The sequence below is a fragment of the Oryza sativa genome, chromosome 8 (genome assembly GCF_034140825.1).
Source record: "Oryza sativa Japonica Group chromosome 8, ASM3414082v1".
Classification (NCBI taxonomy): Eukaryota; Viridiplantae; Streptophyta; class Magnoliopsida; order Poales; family Poaceae; genus Oryza; species Oryza sativa.
Genome location: NC_089042.1, coordinates 3,656,837 through 3,676,262, shown reverse-complemented (window position 1 = coordinate 3,676,262; position 19,426 = coordinate 3,656,837). Strand labels below are relative to the sequence as shown.

The following is a 19,426-nucleotide window of genomic DNA, read 5'->3' as shown; positions in this document are numbered from 1 at the left end:
GAGATATTTTTATTGTAGTTTTTTTCAGCATTGATTTTTAAGTCACCAAGAACACATATACTCTCTCCTTCCAAAAATTTGAGACCTATTTCATTCTTTGGTTTTTCTAAAAATCTAAGTCCTATTTGTAGTTACTATGTGCTAAATTAAATTGTTGATTAGAAACCAAGAAGTTATTTTAATACTTATTGGTTGCATGTTCATTGGTTTTGACACATGGTGAGTGAGTTAATTGCTTCTTGGTATTTGTTGGAGGTATACCATGAGGACCTTCAACCGAGCCTCCTGAAACCAGTGTTGTGGATAACGGTTGGTACGGCCATATATTCGGACGTCAAAACAGTGGCGCTGGCCTCTCCGTCACGTTTTAACAAAACGGTGCACATTAGTCGTTTCAGGACGTATAATCACCGCCATTAGCGACTAATCGGGCGTATCCGACTAATCGACCGAATAAACGGGCCTAATCACGTGACAATACCCTGCCCAGCAAGCCCACGATAACTATACTATTTCCTTTATGCATTACGAACCAAACCTATCACTATTTGATGCACAACTATGAGTGTTCAGACCTATACTTTACTATATGTCAAATTAATGTCATATTATCCTTATTCTAATTTAAGAATAGTAGGTATATATGTAGTTATATACATTTATCTTACAAAAATAAAAAGCTATTATGAGTTATGTACATATATTTATCCAAAACGTTAAATTTCCGTCAAATTCCGATTATTCATCCGTACTCCGATTAATCGTTTAGCGGGTACCCTCTCCCTCTGACATCCGTATTCCACATCCACAGCACTAACCGAAACCAAGGGTCTAGGCGAGGACCCAAGCCGAAGGTGCGCGGCGAAGGTCGAGAAAGCGCAACTACGTACCGTGAGACAACATGGGCAAAAGCCATAGGGTGAAAGCCGTGGCATGAAGCACATGGGCTTCGCTAAAGATGGGCCTTGTTGGAGGGCCATACGGACGAAGATTGCGGGGCGAAAGCCTTGCTGCGAAGGGCACGGGTTTCGCCAAGAACCGGACCTCACTGGAAGAAGGTCCAGCGGCCCGTCGTGCCTTCCGAGGGTTTCGCCAATGATTGGACCGAGCTACTTAGCCCATTAAGGGGGCCATATATGTAAAAGACACAATATGCCCTTAATAATGTCTCTATCATAAAGTTAACCATGTAAATTCCCCTATAAAACCGAAACTCTAAAGGAGGAGTCTGTAATAGGACTATAAAATAGCGCCCTAGGACCATGTATCGGGGATATCTAAATTTTTTTTTACTAAGCAATACAATTGTCTTTTTTCCAACCACCGTTGAGAGAACCACGTCCTTTAACGTGACGTGGTTATCGTTTCGACAACAATATTGATGAAAAAGAAATAGGTCTCAGATTTTTAGAAGGAGGGAGTATAAAAATTTTATCTATAAATTTATTTTTATTTCCTAATAAACTGTTTTGACTTATTAGGAAAAAAGCCAAACGATAGGGACTTATAGATAATCGTCAGTGCATAGCATCGACCACATGGCAGCACCACTGTCGACTGAGTTACGGTACCCCTAATCATTAAGGCTGTGTTTAGTTCCACGCTAAAATTAAAAGTTTGACTAAAAATAGAAGTTTGAAGAAAAAAGTTGGAAGTTTATGTGTGTAGGATAGTTTTGTTTTGGAATTATTTTCATTTTTAAATTTTTATTTTTTAATATTTACAGAAATATTATACCATTCAAAATATTTACAGAAATAGTCCTTGCCGCCCAAGTGGAGGGCGGCAAGGTGTGCACATTTTGCATTGAGGTCCCTTGCTGCCCTCTACAAGAATGGCAAGAGGCTAAATGCAATTTTCGCCCCGTTAAAAATGCATTTTGCTAATTTTTTTTTCATCTCGGCTGTCCCTCATGTCACCCTGCCACTCTAGGGGATGGCGGCAGCAGTGTCTATTTCTGTAAATATTTTCGCCGGTATAATATTTCTGTAAATATTAAAAAAATAAAAAATAAAAAATAAAAAGAATTCGATAGTTTTGATATGATGAAAAAGTTAAAAGTTTGAAGAAAAAGTTGAGAACTAGAACATGCCTAAATCCTGCTTCGCCCCTAGAGGGAAGCACAATATACTTACCATGCTGTTGGCGGTCCATAGTGGCCTTTGGGTCCAGCAGTGCTGACCCCCTATGATGGTGCTGTACTGTCAGAACTCTTCGTCTTATTTAAAATTTTTTAGAATTTTATTCATTTTATTTGTGACTTACTTTATTATCCAAAATATTTTAAACATAAATTTTTTAAATAAGATGAGTGGTCAAACAGTACAAGAAAAAGTTAAAATGTCTTATTATATTATAAGACAGATGAATTACTACTATTACGCGTGTTAATAACGTACGGTAAAAAAAAGACACACAAAGGTGATCACGAAAACCGTTAGTTGTTAAGTGGTTCTTTGCTTTTTTTTTTCTTGAGTAAATTTCACAAAACTACACGTTTATGTTTTGTGATCCAAGTTATAGAAAACCACACATATTTTGAAACTTGGTATTTAAATACACGGTAGTGTTGTTTCACAAAACCACACTATCAATGAATAGATTCACCCGTGAGATGATGTGGTTGTTTCACATAGGACGAGGACATGACATCATATTACCAACCATCGCACGAAATTAATAGGATGCAACATCCTCATCTTAGACGGAACAACCACATCATCTCACGGGTGAATCCATTCATCGATAGTGTGGTTTTGTGAAACTAAACTACCAAAATATATGTATCTAAATGCCACGTGTCAAAATATGTGTTGTTTTAATTTACTCTTTTTTCTTCTTGACATTCAAATTTATTTTAAATTTTGATTTCTAGCTAATTTTAATTTTTAACACTTTCTTTATGGTTGTTACAAGGACAAAGCAAAACAATCTACGACTACTTATTCCCTCTTTTCTTTTGCAAAATTACTTAGAAAATTGTTCTTGAAAATAGCATTTCAATTTTCTTTTTTTTTTAAAAAAAATAGCTTTGGGGGTGAGCCAACTATGCTACAATGATATAATCCAATCCAACCCACAGATAAGCAGAGAGATTAGACGGATAATGGAGATAGGGCGCATGTTGCATGTATTTATGAATATCAATTTTGTTGTACGGGCAGCAACGTGCAGAGATCCTAATCGTGCTTGCCTCGACCGTGCTTTTGTCTCTCGCTCATGCTATAGCCACCCATTTCTTCCTACACAGCAACACGTCAGCACGGCCCCACCGTTGTTCCCCTTGATAGCTCGAATGTCAACATTTAAAATATAAAATAGATGGATAAGTGGTGCATAGAATTACATTTTTTTTAAAGTGACAATTCATATATTGATTGAACATGATACACTTTTTTTTTTTTTTGGGGGGGGGAGGGGGGAGGGGGGGTGTTGAGTTTGAGACATGATATAAGAAGGACCAACTTATTAAACAGTAATTATTAACAACATAGCTAGTATATGTGACGGTACCAAGCTTCTATATCAGTAATAAAAGCACAATATAGTAAGCACCAATTATTAACTACTGACCTCAGAAAAAAAAAGAACTATTAAGCTTTTCAACAATTTAGAATTGATGTGAAGAATCTTAGTTCTGTCTTTGAATCAAAGTTGGTAATCAACAGTGGTCATAACCCTAGAAACCTATGGATGTTCTCACAATATATTTCTCAAATAGACTCATTTTTATCATATCATCTTGTAATAATATCTATATAAGACTTACTATGGAGCATTTCTCCTGCTACATCCGTTTCAAAAATGTAAGCACGCCCAAATCCATTTTAGATAACACGTAGAAATACAGTTATCATGTCACCAAACATATACCGGTACACTCAGAAATGTGTGCGAATATAATAATGTGATGTGAAAAAAGAACATGTTGGTAAGCAACACTCTTTTTTTATGGTTGTCACTCCTTCCCTTGATCAAGAACACTACATCTGTGTTTACTTTACGTCAAAATTAAAAGTTGGTTAAAATTAGAACGATATGATGGAAAAAATTGGAAGTTTATGTATAGAAAATTTTTGATGTGATGAAAAAGTTCGAAGTTTGAAGAAATATTTTGGAACTAAACACGGCGTACATACGCGGACAAAAACAACATGTCGGCCAGGTGGATCAGCTGGGCCCACATGTCGGCCACCCATGGTCCAACGGAGACGCCTTGGGACGGTGTCGCGTAGCCTATTTTCGCCAAGCAACTGAAAAAACTGAAGGAAAGGAAGGAAACGCAGCTAATTATACCGCGGCTTCAGGCCTTCCTTCCTTCCCTACTCGCTGTCGCCTTCCACCATCTCCGCCACCTTCTCCTTCCCTCCCAAGATCTCTTCTTTGGATGCCGCGCTGAAAGATTCGCTTTCTTGGTTGGTTGGTTGATCGATCCGGTGCCCGGATTTGGGGAGGAATTAAAGGTGGCGCCTTGGCGAAGCAGTAGATTCTTTGATTGCTTGTTTGATTGGTGGTTCTTGAGCGAGAAGAGAGAGACTGATTGATTGGTGGAGAAGCTGTGAGGTGGGGTTTGAAAGGAGGCGCGTTCTTGTGGGGGATTTGGGAAGGGGGGGGGGGGAATTTCGGTCTCGTTGGTTCGGATCTTGTTGGTGTGTAGTAGTAGTAGTTGGGCATGAGCGTCGGGGGAGATGGGGATGGATTACTACAACGTGCTGAAGGTGAACCGGAACGCGACGGAGGAGGATCTCAAGAAGTCGTACCGGCGGATGGCGATGAAGTGGCACCCCGACAAGAACCCCGGCGACAAGAAGAAGGAGGCCGAGGCCAAGTTCAAGAAGATCTCCGAGGCCTACGAGGTACTAGAATGTTAATTTCTTCTCCTATCTTTTGTCTCCTAGTAGTAGTAAATGCAAATCCGAATGAGGAAATTGGAATCCATCAATGTGTATTTTTACTGTCTTGGTGAAGAATTTTGGCATGGTGGCTTCAATTTTCAGTTTAGATTTTATAAGCTTTTGTTATGCAAACAATATTTGAAAGGAGGCTTGCAAGCATGTTTGATTTGCATTGAGGATCATGCCAATTTTGATATAACATTTTGTCTTGTGTGGATTGATATGTCAATCATATTGATTGAGAGCCATGTGTCCTGACTCCTGAGAATATTTATTTCATCATCTCCTTTTCTTTTCTCTCTTCCTAAACCATATCTGACTAATGTGATGTTTCTGCAATAAACAAACACGCTGGAATATCTTTCAGTTCTTGCCTTGTCATTCCAAATGATCAACCACCAAATTGCATCTGCAAAGTATGAATCAATACATATCAACCTTATTAAGACAGGCATTCATGTGCAGTGCTTACTGCTGATTTCAGGTTTTGAGTGATCCACAGAAGAGGGCAATATATGATAAATATGGAGAGGAGGGTCTGAAGGCCTCTGTGGATGCAGGGGCTTCATCATCCATGAATGGCAACCGCCGGTTCAATCCTCGGAACGCTGAAGATGTATTCGCCGAGTTCTTTGGCAGCAGCAAGCCCTTTGAGGGAATGGGGCGCGCAAAGTCAATGAGGTTCCAGACAGAAGGTGCTGGCACTTTTGGTGGATTTGGTGGTGGGAATGAGAACAAGTTCAGATCATACAATGATTCAGCCGGCACCAGTTCAAGCCAGCCCCGGAAGCCACCAGCCGTGGAGACAAAATTGCCTTGCACACTGGAAGAGCTATATGCTGGTTCGACGCGAAAGATGAAGATATCCAGGAACGTTGTCAGGCCTACTGGGTAAGTGCATTTCTAGGTGGATTATTTTCTCAGAACTTGCAATTGACATTTTGTTCTGACCTGTTTCTGTTTGTTAAACAGCCAAATAGGAACTGAATCAGAGATTCTAACTATCGATATAAAGCCCGGATGGAAGAAAGGAACCAAGATTACGTTCCCGGACAAGGGGAATGAGCAGCCAAACCAGCTCCCTGCTGACCTTGTATTTGTAATAGATGAAAAGCCCCATGATCTGTACACAAGAGAAGGTAATGATCTCCTTGTGCACCAGAAGATTGAATTGGTGGATGCGTTAGCAGGAACCACCGTTAATCTGAAGACTCTCGATGGCCGGGACCTGGTGATCAAGCTCACTGATGTGGTCACACCTGGGTACGAGCTCGCGATCGCAAAGGAAGGGATGCCTATTGTCAAGGAGAATGGGAGGAGAGGCAATCTAAGGATCAAGTTCGACATCGTTTTCCCCAAGAGGTTATCGTCAGATCAGCGGCAGAACATTAGGAAGGTTCTTGGAGGGCAAACTCAGCAGCAGTGAGCACATTTTCAGAAGCAAATCGACTGTGCCATAGTTCTTGAGATAAACAGACTAATTCAGAGCTCTTGTTCTTCTTCTCCAGTTGGCTTGTACACATAGTTATTTTTCATTTGGAGTTGTTCATCTTTGATCTGCCCCCCTTCTTGGAAAAATAGCAATGTTAATTGATGACCACTACACGTGTAAGCAAAAACACATATCATTACACTTGAAATACAGAGTGCAATGCAATGTACGTTTGGTGAAGCCCCCCTTTTTTGTGTGAATTGCTGTTCTTTGATTTAAAACAAATGAATCTATTGGAGGTCAAGGCATCTGTTCAGCATGTGAAATTAGCATCATCAACTTCCTTGAGGGGTATTGCTGTAGCATCTAAAAGAAGAAAAAAATGCTTCTCCTTGGCACTAAGACGGAAGTGAAGGGTCAGGGACCCAAATCCTTCACATATATGTGACAAAATCACAAAAGGTAGAATTGTATATATGAGATCTTCAAAGCAAAAAAACAAAGCTTAATAACATCTTCAGAATTTCAGACCCTTAATGTACACAATGCATGGGCTGAAATGGGCCAGAATTGCAAAATACCGCAGCACTTGTTTGAAATATAAAGTGAATTGCCTGTCTTTCTTCATCATCTTAAGTTTTTGAGTTAAAATTGTTGGTGCATGCAACTCAAGAGTAATATCCCCACACTGAATTCCTAAGCCTCAAAAGGAAGATTTTTTATTTTAAGATAATGGACATTTCATTAAGCAAATAAAAGCATCCGGCTTCTGCACCAAAGTGCATTCAACCAAGCCTCAACGAATATGATGCCACTAACTTTATGGAGTACCTCCTTTCAAACAAAAGAATTTTTGGAGCAATTTTGCAGGAATTAGACTAATTCCTTCGAAAATCCTATAAAAAATTAGCATCCAAAGGATCACCTAGGCCCCGTTCGTTTCCTCTGATAACTTTGGATGAAGTTTTGGATTTTCGTGGCACGCTTTTCAAACTGCTAAATAGTGTGTTTCGTGCGAAAACTTTCTCTATGAAAGTTGTTCTAAAATATCAGATTAATTTATTTTTCAAGTTTGTAATAATTAAAACTTAATTAATCACACGTTATTACCACCTCGTTTTATGTAAAACACTTAATCTTCAACTTCAGGAGATTCAATCACCACCTTAATGTTTCACAGCTACTCCCTTCATCCTGGATTGCTATATTCCGGGACAGAGAAAATAACATATGTTTTTTTCCCTAAATTATACATAGTTCCACCATGTCATCTAAATTCTAAACTCCTTTTTTTTCCCAGAGAGAAAAAAAAATCTAAAATACATTTCTTCTACCGTCCATAAATAGCAACGGCCTCGCTGCATCCGTGGGCCCACCTGCTTTAACCGTCGTCTTCTCCATTTCCGTTTCGTGGTCCCCGTTTTCCCGCCCCCGCCAAAACCGCTGCCACGTCGTCGTCTCCCGCCAAAAAAAAAAAAGTAGGCTTTGGGATCGCCGCCGGTGACGATGAAGCCACTGAAGGACGCGGACGCGCAGGAGAAGGCGGCGCCGCCGCCGACGGAGTGGTACGACCCGCTGTCGTCGCCGGGGCGGCCGGTCAGGGTGTACGCCGATGGCATCTACGACCTCTTCCACTTCGGCCATGCCCGCGCCCTCGAGCAGGCCAAGAAATCGTAAGCTTGGATTATCCAATTTATTTCTAAATTTTTTTTCTTGAGTTACCAAGTATCTGGTTGAATAATCAAGGAAAAAACATGATCAAATTTTAGATTCAAACAGTGCATTTTCTTGTGTGTTTAATCAACCAAGAAGAAACTTTGTAGGACTTTGGTGCAATGCAATCGGCAGTTGCAGTTTACATTTTTGATTTCTGAAGATATTTCTTTCAGTTTCTGAATTTTGACATCGATTTGGCATCCATTTGCATCACATGATGTTCTGAGTTGCTCTGAACAGATTCCCCAACACATATTTGCTCGTGGGCTGCTGCAGCGACGAGATCACCAACCTTTACAAAGGCAAGACCGTCATGACTGAAGACGAGCGCTACGAATCGCTTCGCCATTGCAAGCAAGTTTTCACCTCCTCTATTGCACTTGTGCCATTCACACATTTGGAGATTTTTTTTTAAAAAAAGAACAATCTTACCATTTTGTTGTTAACTAAAAAAATGTGAAGGTGGGTGGATGAGGTGATACCAGATGCTCCATGGGTTATCAATCAGGAGTTCCTAGACAAGCACCGCATCGACTACGTCGCTCATGATGCTCTTCCGTAAGAACACAGTTATTATGCAGAACAAATTGCTCAAAAATAGTTATGTAGAATTGCAACAACATTGGACCTTCATATATATTTTCATGATTGTTTGTATGTGTAAAATAGCAGAAACAATGTGTGTAACTAACTTCATGTGATTGTTTCAGGTATGCGGACACCAGTGGAGCTGCCAATGATGTCTATGAATTTGTCAGGATCTCTGAATCTTCTCATGTTTCAACAAGCATTTCTGATGGCTATAGGTAGCTGAGTGCCTGATGTCTGAATGTTCGTGCAGGTGAAGGCCGTTGGGAAGTTCAAGGAGACGAAGCGCACCGAGGGCGTCTCGACGTCTGACATCATCATGAGGATCTTGAAGGACTACAACCAGTACATCATGCGAAATCTGACCCGGGGATACTCCCGCAAAGACCTCGGTGTGAGCTATGTCAAGGTGAGTATTCCATGATGAACTTCTCCAAGTGAAGAAGAAAAACAGGCACTGAATTATGTTGTTTTACTGTATGATCAGGAGAAGCAACTTAGAGTAAACATGGGGATCAGCAAGCTAAGGGAGAAGGTGAAGGAGCATCAAGAGAAGGTGATCAAGTAAATTGAAAAATCAAATGATCTTACAAAATTTTGGTACTAACTTTGCTGCATAATACATATGTAGTTTCACAGCGCGGCAAAGATAGCTGGAAGCAATCCTGTGGAGTGGATGGAGAATGCCGACCGTTGGATCGTTGGGTTTCTTGAAAAGTTTGAGGAAGGTTGCCACATGATGGTAAGTGGAGGAATTATTACATTTTGTCAATCTTGTAGAACTTTGACAATGAACAGTGCATTGCCACATGATCTGTTTTTTTTTTTCATTTGACAGGAAACCGCGATTAAAGATCGGATTCAGGAGGGGCTGAAGAGGCAAAGCAGGTCGGACCCCAACCTTTCTGGGGAGGATTCCGACTCATAATGGATCCTGTAATATCCAGATCAAACTGGGAAGAGAAAAAATTGTGGAGATCATTTCTAGCCTTGTGTGAGATTAGCCTCATGTTGTAGGACAATTAAAGTGACCGTGCATGGTTTGTTTGTACCAAAAGGTTTTGTACTTCTGAGAACAATAATAATAGTTCGTGCAATTACTGCTCAAGGTTATCTATTTGCATCTTGCACTGATAATCTGCATGTTTTGCATCTTGTACTGAAGGATCATGTGCGTATCTATGCCACAAAGGCACAAACTGAACTTTGTACAGTTTTCCTAGTTGTATGTTGCATCTGTTGGTATCAGAATATTAGGATTTTTGGCATATATATTGGCTAATTGTTTAGACACCATTTGCAGTGGTTTGACCTTTGACCTGTTTGCAGGAGATAAGGTCATTTTCATCTATAGATGATATGTTAAAAGGTATTGGCGAGTTATCAGATGAACACCACTTGGCGCGTCCGATGGAAAGAAAAATAGAATGGACAAGTTTGTGATTATTTTTATTTCCCCGTAAGGTTAAACTTTGAGCTATGGTAAGACTGTCTGAGGCAGTCAAGAAGTGAAACTTCGAAAATTGCTAATAGGGTATTATTCAGAAGTGTCAAATGAATCAATACATGTTACACTGATTATAAACCTAAGAAACATCACAAGAGAACATTTCTAATCTTCAATCTGATAGTTTTGAGGGGAAAAAATAATCACTATAAATGAGGAAATCAATAGGCTAACCGAAATCTAATAGCAGATAATATAGATTTTGACATCATATACATTTTTATCATAAGCAACACATCTAAAAACTGCATTCTCCAGAAATAATCCAGCATTTCTAATTTCAAACTTCCTGTTGTACAACCTATATTTGCTTTTGGAGAAACTGTTGCTTAGAATATGGTTTCATCAGCATTTTCCTGTCTTCACCTGTGCCCTCTGAAATGCATGTAGACTCTCTGCAGATGAACAGATTTGGAAGAATATCATGCAATCAGGATCATAGATAGTGTGTTCATCAATTTTTGCATGTCAGTCCTCATACATTGGTTGAACCTGTTGTAAATATCTCTTTTATTTTCAATATATTCTTTTAATGTGGGGGCTTCCCCTACAGTGTTTCCCCTCAAAAAATTTGCAGGTAATTCGGTAATATCGCAACAAAAGTTTATCAAAAGAAGTAATTGGGTATGTGGTGAAGTGTGAAAATTCATAAACTGAAGCTAGGACTTTCTGCTTTGTCAAATCAAACTATCCAAATAATAATAAAAAAGGATCATAGCAAAAGAAGAATTAGCTCTAACCTCAAGCACCCAGATGCTTATAATAGATTCCAAGGTGAAAAATGTAAATCCAATTAAATAAAGCACCTGCATTACTCCGAAAGGGGCATCAAATTAATGTTTCTGGAGAGGTTTCCTTTAGCACAAGAGCTCATGAGCAAGTCTTGGAACTGCCGAACTGGAGTATAATGTTTTGACATCAATCAAAATAATGCGAAATGACTTACTCCAACGAACATATCTCCAGTTAAAACTTCGATTGCAACCAGGATTCCCCTGATTTCAGGCAAATAAATTCAAATGAGAACCATTGAAATAGAAAATTTAAGCAAGAACAGCATTTCATTGCTTAGGCTTACGTAAGAGTTTTTCCCTTAAATATTATTGGAGGAGTAACTGCAGCAATGACACAAAATCCGACATGTATCTGGCATATATAAAGTCATCATGAAGTTCATTAGAGAAAAGTGAATTGCCAAAAGATCAGCAAATACAAATTGAAAAAGAAACACAGGCTTTTCAAACAGGGAAATTTTGGCTAGACATATCGATGTTGTTCAATTCAGTTTTTTTAGATTAATAATATACTAGTACATGAAACCGCTAAGACCATAAAATTACCGAGTAGAAGACGAAAAACTGGACAAAGGTAACCATGCTATCAGTTCTGGACAAGAAAAGGCAAATGATTAGACTTAAAATTAGCATATTCATGGAGAATTTCCTGCTAATTTGTAGGTTGAAATAAAAAGAAACCTCATTGCGCTGTACAGAGGCCTGTACCACAGTATGTATGAAAGAGGACATCCAAATATTGCGTAGATAATTGCGAAGAGAAAAAGCACAACATCTACAAATACAAAATCCATAACAAATTATTCAAAGGAATCCATAACAAAAAATGATAAATATACTGAAGAGGCTGTACCGTCACTATGAATTGATTCAATTAATACAGCTACTACATTCCAAACGAGACAAGCAATTAGTCCTGCCAAAAAAAAAACCGATGTAGCTATAATAAATAATAATAATAATTCATATAGAAAAGCAGATGCAAGGTGAAATATTTTACCTAGCCAACTACCAAATGCCATGTATTGCAACTTCTGAGCATGGATTGGTATTTCACTGGCTATATCATGATGGATGATAGGGTAGAAAGGCGGCCAATTTTTCACTTCGACAGTGACCCCAGCTGCGAACGAAACGAATTTTCAGAAATTCAGACAAAAATATAGAAGTACCCAAGCTTAAGCTTGAACAAAAGTCTAGCAGAACTACCCCTGTCCATTGCATTCTCCCTCTGTTTGATATCCTGAAAAAGAGAACATCACACACTTCTTGAGCTTGGTTAAACTTCACATGAATATAAAAAAAAAAGGAAATATGCAGCAAAAGAAAAGAACACATGGCATTCCGATTTGGAGAAAACAGCAACAAACGAAAAGGGGAGAAAGGGCATGAAAACTAAACAAAAGCCACTTCAATTTTCTAGAAAATGGTGGACATAAAGATAATGATTCAATAGAATTTTATTGAAGAGGAAAAAAGGCGATCAGACCAGCTCCCTTCGCCTCAAATCCTCCTCCCATGCCAAGAGTTCTTTCTCCTTCTTCCTCGGATCCTGCATCAAACAGCAGCATATGCCAAAATTCAGTAACAGTCATCATGAAATTGTACCAAGAACACAAGACAATCCATCATGTGGCATGAACTGTCAAGGCAAAGAACAGTGAATTATACCTCTAGGGGGATGTCAATGGTGGCGCCAAGCTTGCCGCTGCCTCCCAAGCCCGCCGGCATCCATGATTTCTTCTTCTCCGGCCCCGGCGCCATCGCCGCTCCACTCTGAAACACATCGCACATAATGAACAAAATGCAGAGTGAACCACCAAATGATTATGGGTTTATTTATGTGGAAGGTCACTTTGAACAAATTATGCATGCAATCAAGAGGATCTTGGTACATGATCATGAGTAATTCAATGTTCTTTACGCATGCAATTACGGATGGGGATATCTCATCAAGACAGAAGGAATTTGATCTGAAAGAACAAGGAGGAGCAAATTTGGAAATACCGCGGTAGGATTGACATTTTCTTCATCGAGTGGATTGGGATTAGGAGACATTGAGATGATGACTTGGCATGAACAAGTCTCAGGCTTTGCAGCGAACAATATTCAGGTTGCAGTAGAATTGCTCGTGGCCAATGGGTAGTTCTATTTTCAGTCCATGGCCACTATTACAATTTGGCCCTTGTTACTGTCTAGTTCTTACCAATTTACCCCTCATCTTAGCAACAATTTTCCTTTTTCCCTTTTTTTTTTTTGGCGAGGAGTCTTAGCAATATTTTCACTTTTCAGTTCGATGCTTTTTTTTCCTTTTTTTTTTTTTACAACGTCCATCTTTATATGCAACACAGAAGTGTCGGTCTGGAGTGTTTGAACTAACCTGCATCCGTCACAAGTCTGAAAAACAGAGGAAAACACAGATAACCGTAATGAATCTGGCAAAGAAATTATCTGGATCAGGTAATGACAGAATAAGTAAAATATTTGGGCCAGGTAAAACTGGAAATCCTATAACTAAACTAGTTTCGCAATTGATTCAATTTTGATCTCAGGTTGTCAGATTCGCAGAGCGGGTAATTAGATACAGAAATTGCATAGACTCAGAAAATGCAACAGATGCCAACTAAAGAAAAAGAAATCCACTGTTATTAAAGCGGGCATTATTATGTCATTCAAAGTACGATGATCGTCAAAGATATCATCATCTTGCCATCAGGCAGAATACATGACACGCTGACTGGAACATTTTAAACCAAATACACACATTCAATTCCAAATTTCAGTGTGGTGAAGGACTGCATCTTGTCTTCTCAGTGATGGTGATCTTGAACAAAACGGAGACCACAGTACTTGCATACAGCAGGCTGGTCCAGGTCAAGGCAGATATATTCGATCGGATGGCCGAGGGAACCAGTTTCACGACCTGTAGCAAAATATGAACAGGTCAGCCTGCAGAAGATTGCCTCATAGGTATAGTTTGGAAGCAACAATACAGCCAAAGCGCAAATACAAGAATATATATATACGACTAGTTTTGCAAGGCTCACCTTTATCCTGACGCCCATCACAAGCAGCAATTCGTCCTTCAACCTTGATCGGAGGTACTGCGTTGATCAATTCCATTGGGGACTTCTTGCTTGTGTCCTGCAATGAATAAAGTAAATGAATGAACATAATTTAGAAAATGAGCTCATGATTCAACAAGTGCTAAGGTGCAAATATTGCATAACCAACTCATAAACTTTATCATGGTCTGAACCTGGTATATATACAAATCCTAAAAATTTTGAGGATATGGGGATCACTTGCGTCGCAGATGATTTATAGATTCTTACTCAGTGCAACAACGAACATAAGTCTTTAACACTGTTTTAAAAGGCAATGATTCACCTATTCACTGTTTGTGTATGGTTTGACTAGGCACCACCATCCTGCCTAGTGCAATCAGAACAATAATCTTTACTCAATTAAACTGGTGGCTCATCACCTATTATTGGTTTGCTGGCTCCTGGTTTACTGAAAGCCTAACTCAAATGGATATTCATCATTTAGGCCTTTTCTGGATGGGCTGGGATGGACCAAGACACCAGCCTATCCACGCAGAAGTTCAAGTAAATTCCAACCATCTAAAGCCTACTCAGCAAATGGGTGAAAATATATACACTAAAAGCATGACAAAACAATGTAGGCAGTGAGCCTGTGAGTGACATTATAATTAATTGAAGGGGATATGTAATTTTCCGACTGAACATAAGTTACTTTGATACAAAATCATATGATGCACATCTTGTGAGAACTACCCAATAAGGTCATGCCACTATCTACCAAGGCAAGCACATTTCATCAAGATAACGGTTCTCTTAAATACGAGAGAATAAGCATGCATATTACAGATGAGGCTAGCGCAACTAATTTAAGGACAGTCGAGTGACTTGAGTCTGCAAACCTATAGCAAACAGTACCTTCCTTCAGGGGAGGATAACATCCAATAAGATGCATGAAAAATTGACAACTGCACTAATAAAACATCGGTTCCACTCCTGAGTCACGAGCTGTGTTGATATGTATTAACCACCTAAACCCTATGTTGGCATGCTTAAGGTAACATGGAGTATTTGAGTAGGCTGTCACTAATCAGTAGTATGTGTTTTCCTGCAATTAGATATCGTTAAATAACTTAACAGGACTCCTCTCATAATCTAGGGATGGTGCCACTGTAGGAATCAAGGCAGTAGAGCATGCAGGGTATGCATCTTACAGAGATATGAAAATGAACCCATAGACCCTTATCTGTCTGCAATGTTATTATGACAAAGAATCCCAGTGCCTAAAAACCAAACCATCCTTCCTAAACAGCCTAAACTCCATGCAATCCATTTACAACATGCTTTACATACACTCGTACAAGCAATACACCTTTCAAACCTGAACATGGTCTTCAGATCTAAACAAGAAAACATAAGAAAAGCTATTGGGGGGGGGGGGGGGGGGCAAAAACACTTACAACTTGCAGAAACAAATACATGACTATGTCCATCAATTAAAGCGCCCAGGCTGACCTAAATAGGGAAAATGGAATTGATCATCGCGAGCTACACGCCTACACAGCGATTGCACGCAAAATCGAGAGCCATAAACGCACACGTCCACATGAACCTAAAGAAGACTAGATCCCCCCCCCCACCCCCCCCCCCCACCGAATCGGGGAGCGCTACACGCGGGGGCGGCCGGGCAGGTTATCAGGCTCGCGAGAGGACCAGGGATCCGACACACCCGGAGAAAGGCTGTAGGGCGGCGAGGTGGGGGGTTACCTGCATCCACTTGGCGGTGTGGCTGCCGACGACGGCGGCGGCGCCGACCGCCCTCTCCGTGGAGACGCCTCGCGCGGCGCCGTTGGCCGCGGGTAGGGACTTGCGGAGCGCCGGGAGGAGCAGACGTCTCGCGGCGGTCGCCATGGCCGATGGGGGAGGAGGAGCTGTCTGCACGAGGGTCGAGGGATTTCGGGAGAAGGGAGGAAAGAGACGAAGTTTTTTTTTTCTTTTTGTGATGGATTTAGGTTATCTCTCGAAATAGGCCCGGCCCAATAAGGCCCATTTACACAATTGGTTGGGCTGGTCATACTTCGGCACTGCATTGTGCATGTGGCCCCGTTCGATGTGATTATAATCTTGTAAAACGAGAAAAATCATTAACATATGATTAATTGAGTTTTAATTATTTTAAATTTAAAAATAGATTTTTTTATATATTTTATAGCAACTTCTATACAGAAAGTCTTAAGCACGGAATGCACCGTTTAACCATTTGAAAAATGTGTTGACGAAAATTGATATAAAATCTGTATTTTAATTAGAAAAGAACGAGACAGGTGTAATGCACTTGATAAAGAAAGCACGGCCCAGATTGATGATTACAGAATAATGCCATATTTTTTCTTTTTATTGTTCTTATAACATTCAGAAAGAAAACGTTGGCACGTGCACAAACTCAGCAGTAAGCACGCTCACATCACTATACATTTTCGGATTTGTTGAGGCATCAAGGGGTTTACAAAGCATGGGCGTGCACTATCTCGATGAATGCTCACATTCGAGTTTTCATGTTGGTAGACACTAGTGTCAGGTTTAAAACTTGTTCATGTTTGTATTATTTTGACCATTAAGTTGATTATTATTATTATCATCATCTGGAGGAGTATTATCTTTAGACAGCAACCACTTATATTGTGCATTCTACGCAAATAGGATTAAAATATTCCAACGATTTTTTCAGTCTGATACAAACCATGGTACTAGTAGCCCTATGGTTGTAGGATAGCTTTTGAGGTAACAAAAATATTTGATTTTTCAGGTATTTAGCATGGCTTTCTCTAGCCTTTGAAGGCTTGCGATTTTATCTGCCGGAATTTCCATGTTAAGGGTTATGTAGGATTTATACGGGAATTAAACTAATAAATGTGAAAATCCTAAAAAATTTCTACATTCGAAAGAGTCCTAAGCTTTTTTTTTAAAAAAAATAATATAAAACGAGTTCATACCGGTTGAACATGCAAGACCTCGGATTTCCTCCTTAAAATCTTAAATCAGTTATTTATAACAACAAGTTTGGCAGTTTGCTTCGAGATAAGATCTGCTTTTAATAAAAAGGTGTAAATATGTGATGGATAGTCCTTTGAAGTCTGAGAATCATCTTGTAGCCCTGCAGCTTGATTCAACCAACAAATCCAGATCACAGCTGAATTCACGATACCTTCCAAAACTATCTTCACAGTTTCTCATGATATGATTCAAACAACAAATATTGTTCACTTAATTCCCCTATTTTTAATTTCTGCAGCTCTAGATCATACAAATGGTCTCCTGCTGCTTCCCTCTTTATTGTTGCATCGTAGGAGTATGCACGAACTTGGAATCCGACAAACACCTAAACCAAAGCCGCCAAAAACATTTTCAATCTCACATGATCAGATCATGCCCTCACCATTTTTGTCTGGTCAATTGGCACCATTGGACCTATGCTCTTGTCTGCTGCACATCAGCACTAATCCCCTCTTAAACCCTATCTCCAAAAAACAAATGGTTGCACCCTTTGTCTCCTCAAGTTGGCCATTTGGTTGCACACGTGTATCTATCCCCGCGTACAGTTGCTACAGTGAGTCTATGACGAGCGGACACCGTCGAGCAGGTAAACTAGAGGGACCACTTGTCAATGACACGTCGGAGCGGGTTTTGTCACGCGCGGTCTCCGATAACGCTAATGCTTGCCTATGTGTAACTTGCACGGTAACTGTAAAAAAAATAAATTGTTTCAGTATTATTACCTCTCCAATGGCCATCACTTGATGTGCTAACCGTTGGAAGATCACGCACTGCTTGTCTGCTTTACCCAAGAGAATCCAATCTTGGTTTTAATCTAGTGGCCACATGCATTAGGTGTTGGAATAATCTCACGTTTTGATGCAGCAGGGATAGGGTTTATTTTTTCCCTGTTCAACACTTCAACCCCGGCCATAAAACTAAACTTGCCATGCACATTGAAGAGTATGCTAATTAAATGGAGTTAGTTGGTTGAATCTAGGCCAGTCTTGGGGTGCAGACAAGAGTTGAATGCATGGGGGTTTGGAAGGATGATCTTGTTTGTCAGCAGTCACTTGAGTAACTTTTGCATCCCAAGGCAATGCTGTTTTATTAAGGGTTGTTGGCTTTGATGCCAGTTCTTCCCCTACCAATTAGTATTATTTGGTAGTTTTGGACAATAGTTGGTACCTGTTTGGATTTGAAGCAAAATTTGCCCAATCTTTAGACCTGAGGCAAATCTACCTTACTAAAATTTTGGTAGGGCTTTAAACCAAAACAGCCATAAGTCTCTGATTCATACTAGGAATACATAGAAGCAAAATGCATATGATACTATATTTTTACTTTAGAAAAAAGCCAACCATTTCAATTTTCAAAAGATGGTAGCAAATGGTGAATTAGCCACAAACCAAAAGCCTTAAAATATTGGTAATAGTAGAATTTCAGTTGCTGAATTGGAGAGATTTCCAGTTTTGATGAGATAAGATGGGGAGTTCTTGTCTTGATCCCAAATTGTGCAAGGGGACAGAGTTTCAACCAACAATAAGAAAGGGAGGGGGAAAAAGCCTTTGTTTTTGGCCTTTGAAAACACTAAACAAATGACCATATGTAATGCAGACAGGAGCATAATCTTTTTAAACAAATGATCATAGTAATGCAGACAGGAGTATAATCTCTGCTAGAACAGTTGATTTGAGGTGGTCCTTTAGTGGATCTGCTCGTTGATCAAATAAGTGCTAGAGACACTGTTCTGGGATGAGCAAATGAAAATGTTACTGAGTTTTTCAAAAGATCCTTTTGATTGACACAGATGTTGTATATTTTCAAGAACTACAGTGCCCAATGCAGTACATTTTTTAAAGTACAATCTCTGTAACACACACTAATTATGTGCTCGGAATGTTAGAAACTACTCAACCAACATTGAATCAGAGCATGAGAAGGGGGCATGTGTTATTTTTACAGCCTGCTGTAAAAGTTGAATTGGATATACTGCAACAGTCAAACATGCCATCCATGTAACTGCTGATATCACAATTCACAAATCACAAGTACCAGTACAAATAAAAAGCTGCCACAATTTGTCTGGCTTAAAGCTTTTGGAATCATTCTACAGTGGAAAAAACTATACACCTAAAAGTCCACTTTTTATTCAGATACTATTTCAACTGTTCAGCCATGCACAATTGTACATATTTACCATTTTCATAGTTGCAAAATGGATTAATGGAATGTCATCTAATTAATCTAGTGAGTTTTACTGTGAACCTACTACCCTGTGAAGTGAAATGATCCCATATCTTGACTCTTGACTCTTGTTTGTTCAGAACTTCAAATCAACACAAAAGTTACTTTCGGCCTTTTGCTTTCTGAAACATGAAAGCTACTACTGCCAGTTAGAGCAGATATAATAGCAT

General features: G+C 39.6%; 4 protein-coding genes across 4 annotated transcripts; 2 read left to right on the top strand and 2 right to left on the bottom strand.

The window, feature by feature from the left end:
* The first annotated feature begins 4,284 nt into the window (after nucleotides 1–4,284).
* Nucleotides 4,285–6,567, top strand: LOC4344726 (uncharacterized). Its single transcript, XM_015792980.3, has 3 exons — nucleotides 4,285–4,856; nucleotides 5,380–5,786; nucleotides 5,868–6,567. The coding sequence occupies exons 1-3, from the start codon at nucleotides 4,689–4,691 to the stop codon at nucleotides 6,319–6,321; spliced, it is 1,029 nt and encodes a 342-aa protein (XP_015648466.1). The 5' UTR covers nucleotides 4,285–4,688; the 3' UTR covers nucleotides 6,322–6,567.
* Nucleotides 6,568–7,701: 1,134 nt separating this feature from the next.
* On the top strand, nucleotides 7,702–9,739 carry LOC4344725 (choline-phosphate cytidylyltransferase 2). Its single transcript, XM_015793964.3, has 8 exons — nucleotides 7,702–8,000; nucleotides 8,284–8,397; nucleotides 8,506–8,601; nucleotides 8,754–8,796; nucleotides 8,885–9,040; nucleotides 9,119–9,187; nucleotides 9,263–9,373; nucleotides 9,470–9,739. The coding sequence occupies exons 1-8, from the start codon at nucleotides 7,834–7,836 to the stop codon at nucleotides 9,557–9,559; spliced, it is 846 nt and encodes a 281-aa protein (XP_015649450.1). The 5' UTR covers nucleotides 7,702–7,833; the 3' UTR covers nucleotides 9,560–9,739.
* A 407-nt stretch (nucleotides 9,740–10,146) lies between these two features.
* Nucleotides 10,147–13,117, bottom strand: LOC107277085 (secretory carrier-associated membrane protein 4). The gene is made up of 12 exons (XM_015794078.3): nucleotides 12,940–13,117; nucleotides 12,604–12,708; nucleotides 12,422–12,484; nucleotides 12,142–12,175; nucleotides 11,933–12,055; nucleotides 11,786–11,848; nucleotides 11,614–11,707; nucleotides 11,479–11,524; nucleotides 11,217–11,284; nucleotides 11,085–11,133; nucleotides 10,879–10,944; nucleotides 10,147–10,533 (listed from the first exon to the last, which is right to left on the bottom strand). Exons 1-12 carry the CDS (start codon nucleotides 12,988–12,990, stop codon nucleotides 10,501–10,503), a joined length of 795 nt encoding a protein of 264 aa, XP_015649564.1. The 5' UTR covers nucleotides 12,991–13,117; the 3' UTR covers nucleotides 10,147–10,500.
* Nucleotides 13,118–13,556: 439 nt separating this feature from the next.
* LOC4344724 (NADH dehydrogenase [ubiquinone] iron-sulfur protein 6, mitochondrial) lies at nucleotides 13,557–15,955 on the bottom strand. Its single transcript, XM_015792961.3, has 3 exons — nucleotides 15,744–15,955; nucleotides 13,980–14,076; nucleotides 13,557–13,855 (listed from the first exon to the last, which is right to left on the bottom strand). Exons 1-3 carry the CDS (start codon nucleotides 15,885–15,887, stop codon nucleotides 13,743–13,745), a joined length of 354 nt encoding a protein of 117 aa, XP_015648447.1. The 5' UTR covers nucleotides 15,888–15,955; the 3' UTR covers nucleotides 13,557–13,742.
* Nucleotides 15,956–19,426: the final 3,471 nt, after the last annotated feature.

Bases quoted from the DNA above. Each gene is read 5' to 3' on its own strand.
- LOC4344726 (XM_015792980.3), top strand. From the start codon at position 4,689: ATGGGGATGGATTACTACAACGTGCTGAAGGTGAACCGGAACGCGACG. The intron at 4,857-5,379 runs GTACTAGAATGT...TGCTGATTTCAG, and splicing joins AGATCTCCGAGGCCTACGAG to GTTTTGAGTGATCCACAGAA. The intron at 5,787-5,867 runs GTAAGTGCATTT...TTTGTTAAACAG, and splicing joins AACGTTGTCAGGCCTACTGG to CCAAATAGGAACTGAATCAG.
- LOC4344725 (XM_015793964.3), top strand. From the start codon at position 7,834: ATGAAGCCACTGAAGGACGCGGACGCGCAGGAGAAGGCGGCGCCGCCG. The intron at 8,001-8,283 runs GTAAGCTTGGAT...TGCTCTGAACAG, and splicing joins CTCGAGCAGGCCAAGAAATC to ATTCCCCAACACATATTTGC. The intron at 9,374-9,469 runs GTAAGTGGAGGA...TTCATTTGACAG, and splicing joins AGGAAGGTTGCCACATGATG to GAAACCGCGATTAAAGATCG.
- LOC107277085 (XM_015794078.3), bottom strand. From the start codon at position 12,990: ATGTCTCCTAATCCCAATCCACTCGATGAAGAAAATGTCAATCCTACC. The intron at 12,056-12,141 runs GTAGTTCTGCTA...TTTCGTTCGCAG, and splicing joins GGAGAATGCAATGGACAGGG to CTGGGGTCACTGTCGAAGTG. The intron at 11,708-11,785 runs GTACAGCCTCTT...TTGTATTTGTAG, and splicing joins TGAATCAATTCATAGTGACG to ATGTTGTGCTTTTTCTCTTC.
- LOC4344724 (XM_015792961.3), bottom strand. From the start codon at position 15,887: ATGGCGACCGCCGCGAGACGTCTGCTCCTCCCGGCGCTCCGCAAGTCC. The intron at 14,077-15,743 runs GTAACCCCCCAC...TATTCATTGCAG, and splicing joins ACACCGCCAAGTGGATGCAG to GACACAAGCAAGAAGTCCCC. The intron at 13,856-13,979 runs GTGAGCCTTGCA...ATTTTGCTACAG, and splicing joins TGATGGGCGTCAGGATAAAG to GTCGTGAAACTGGTTCCCTC.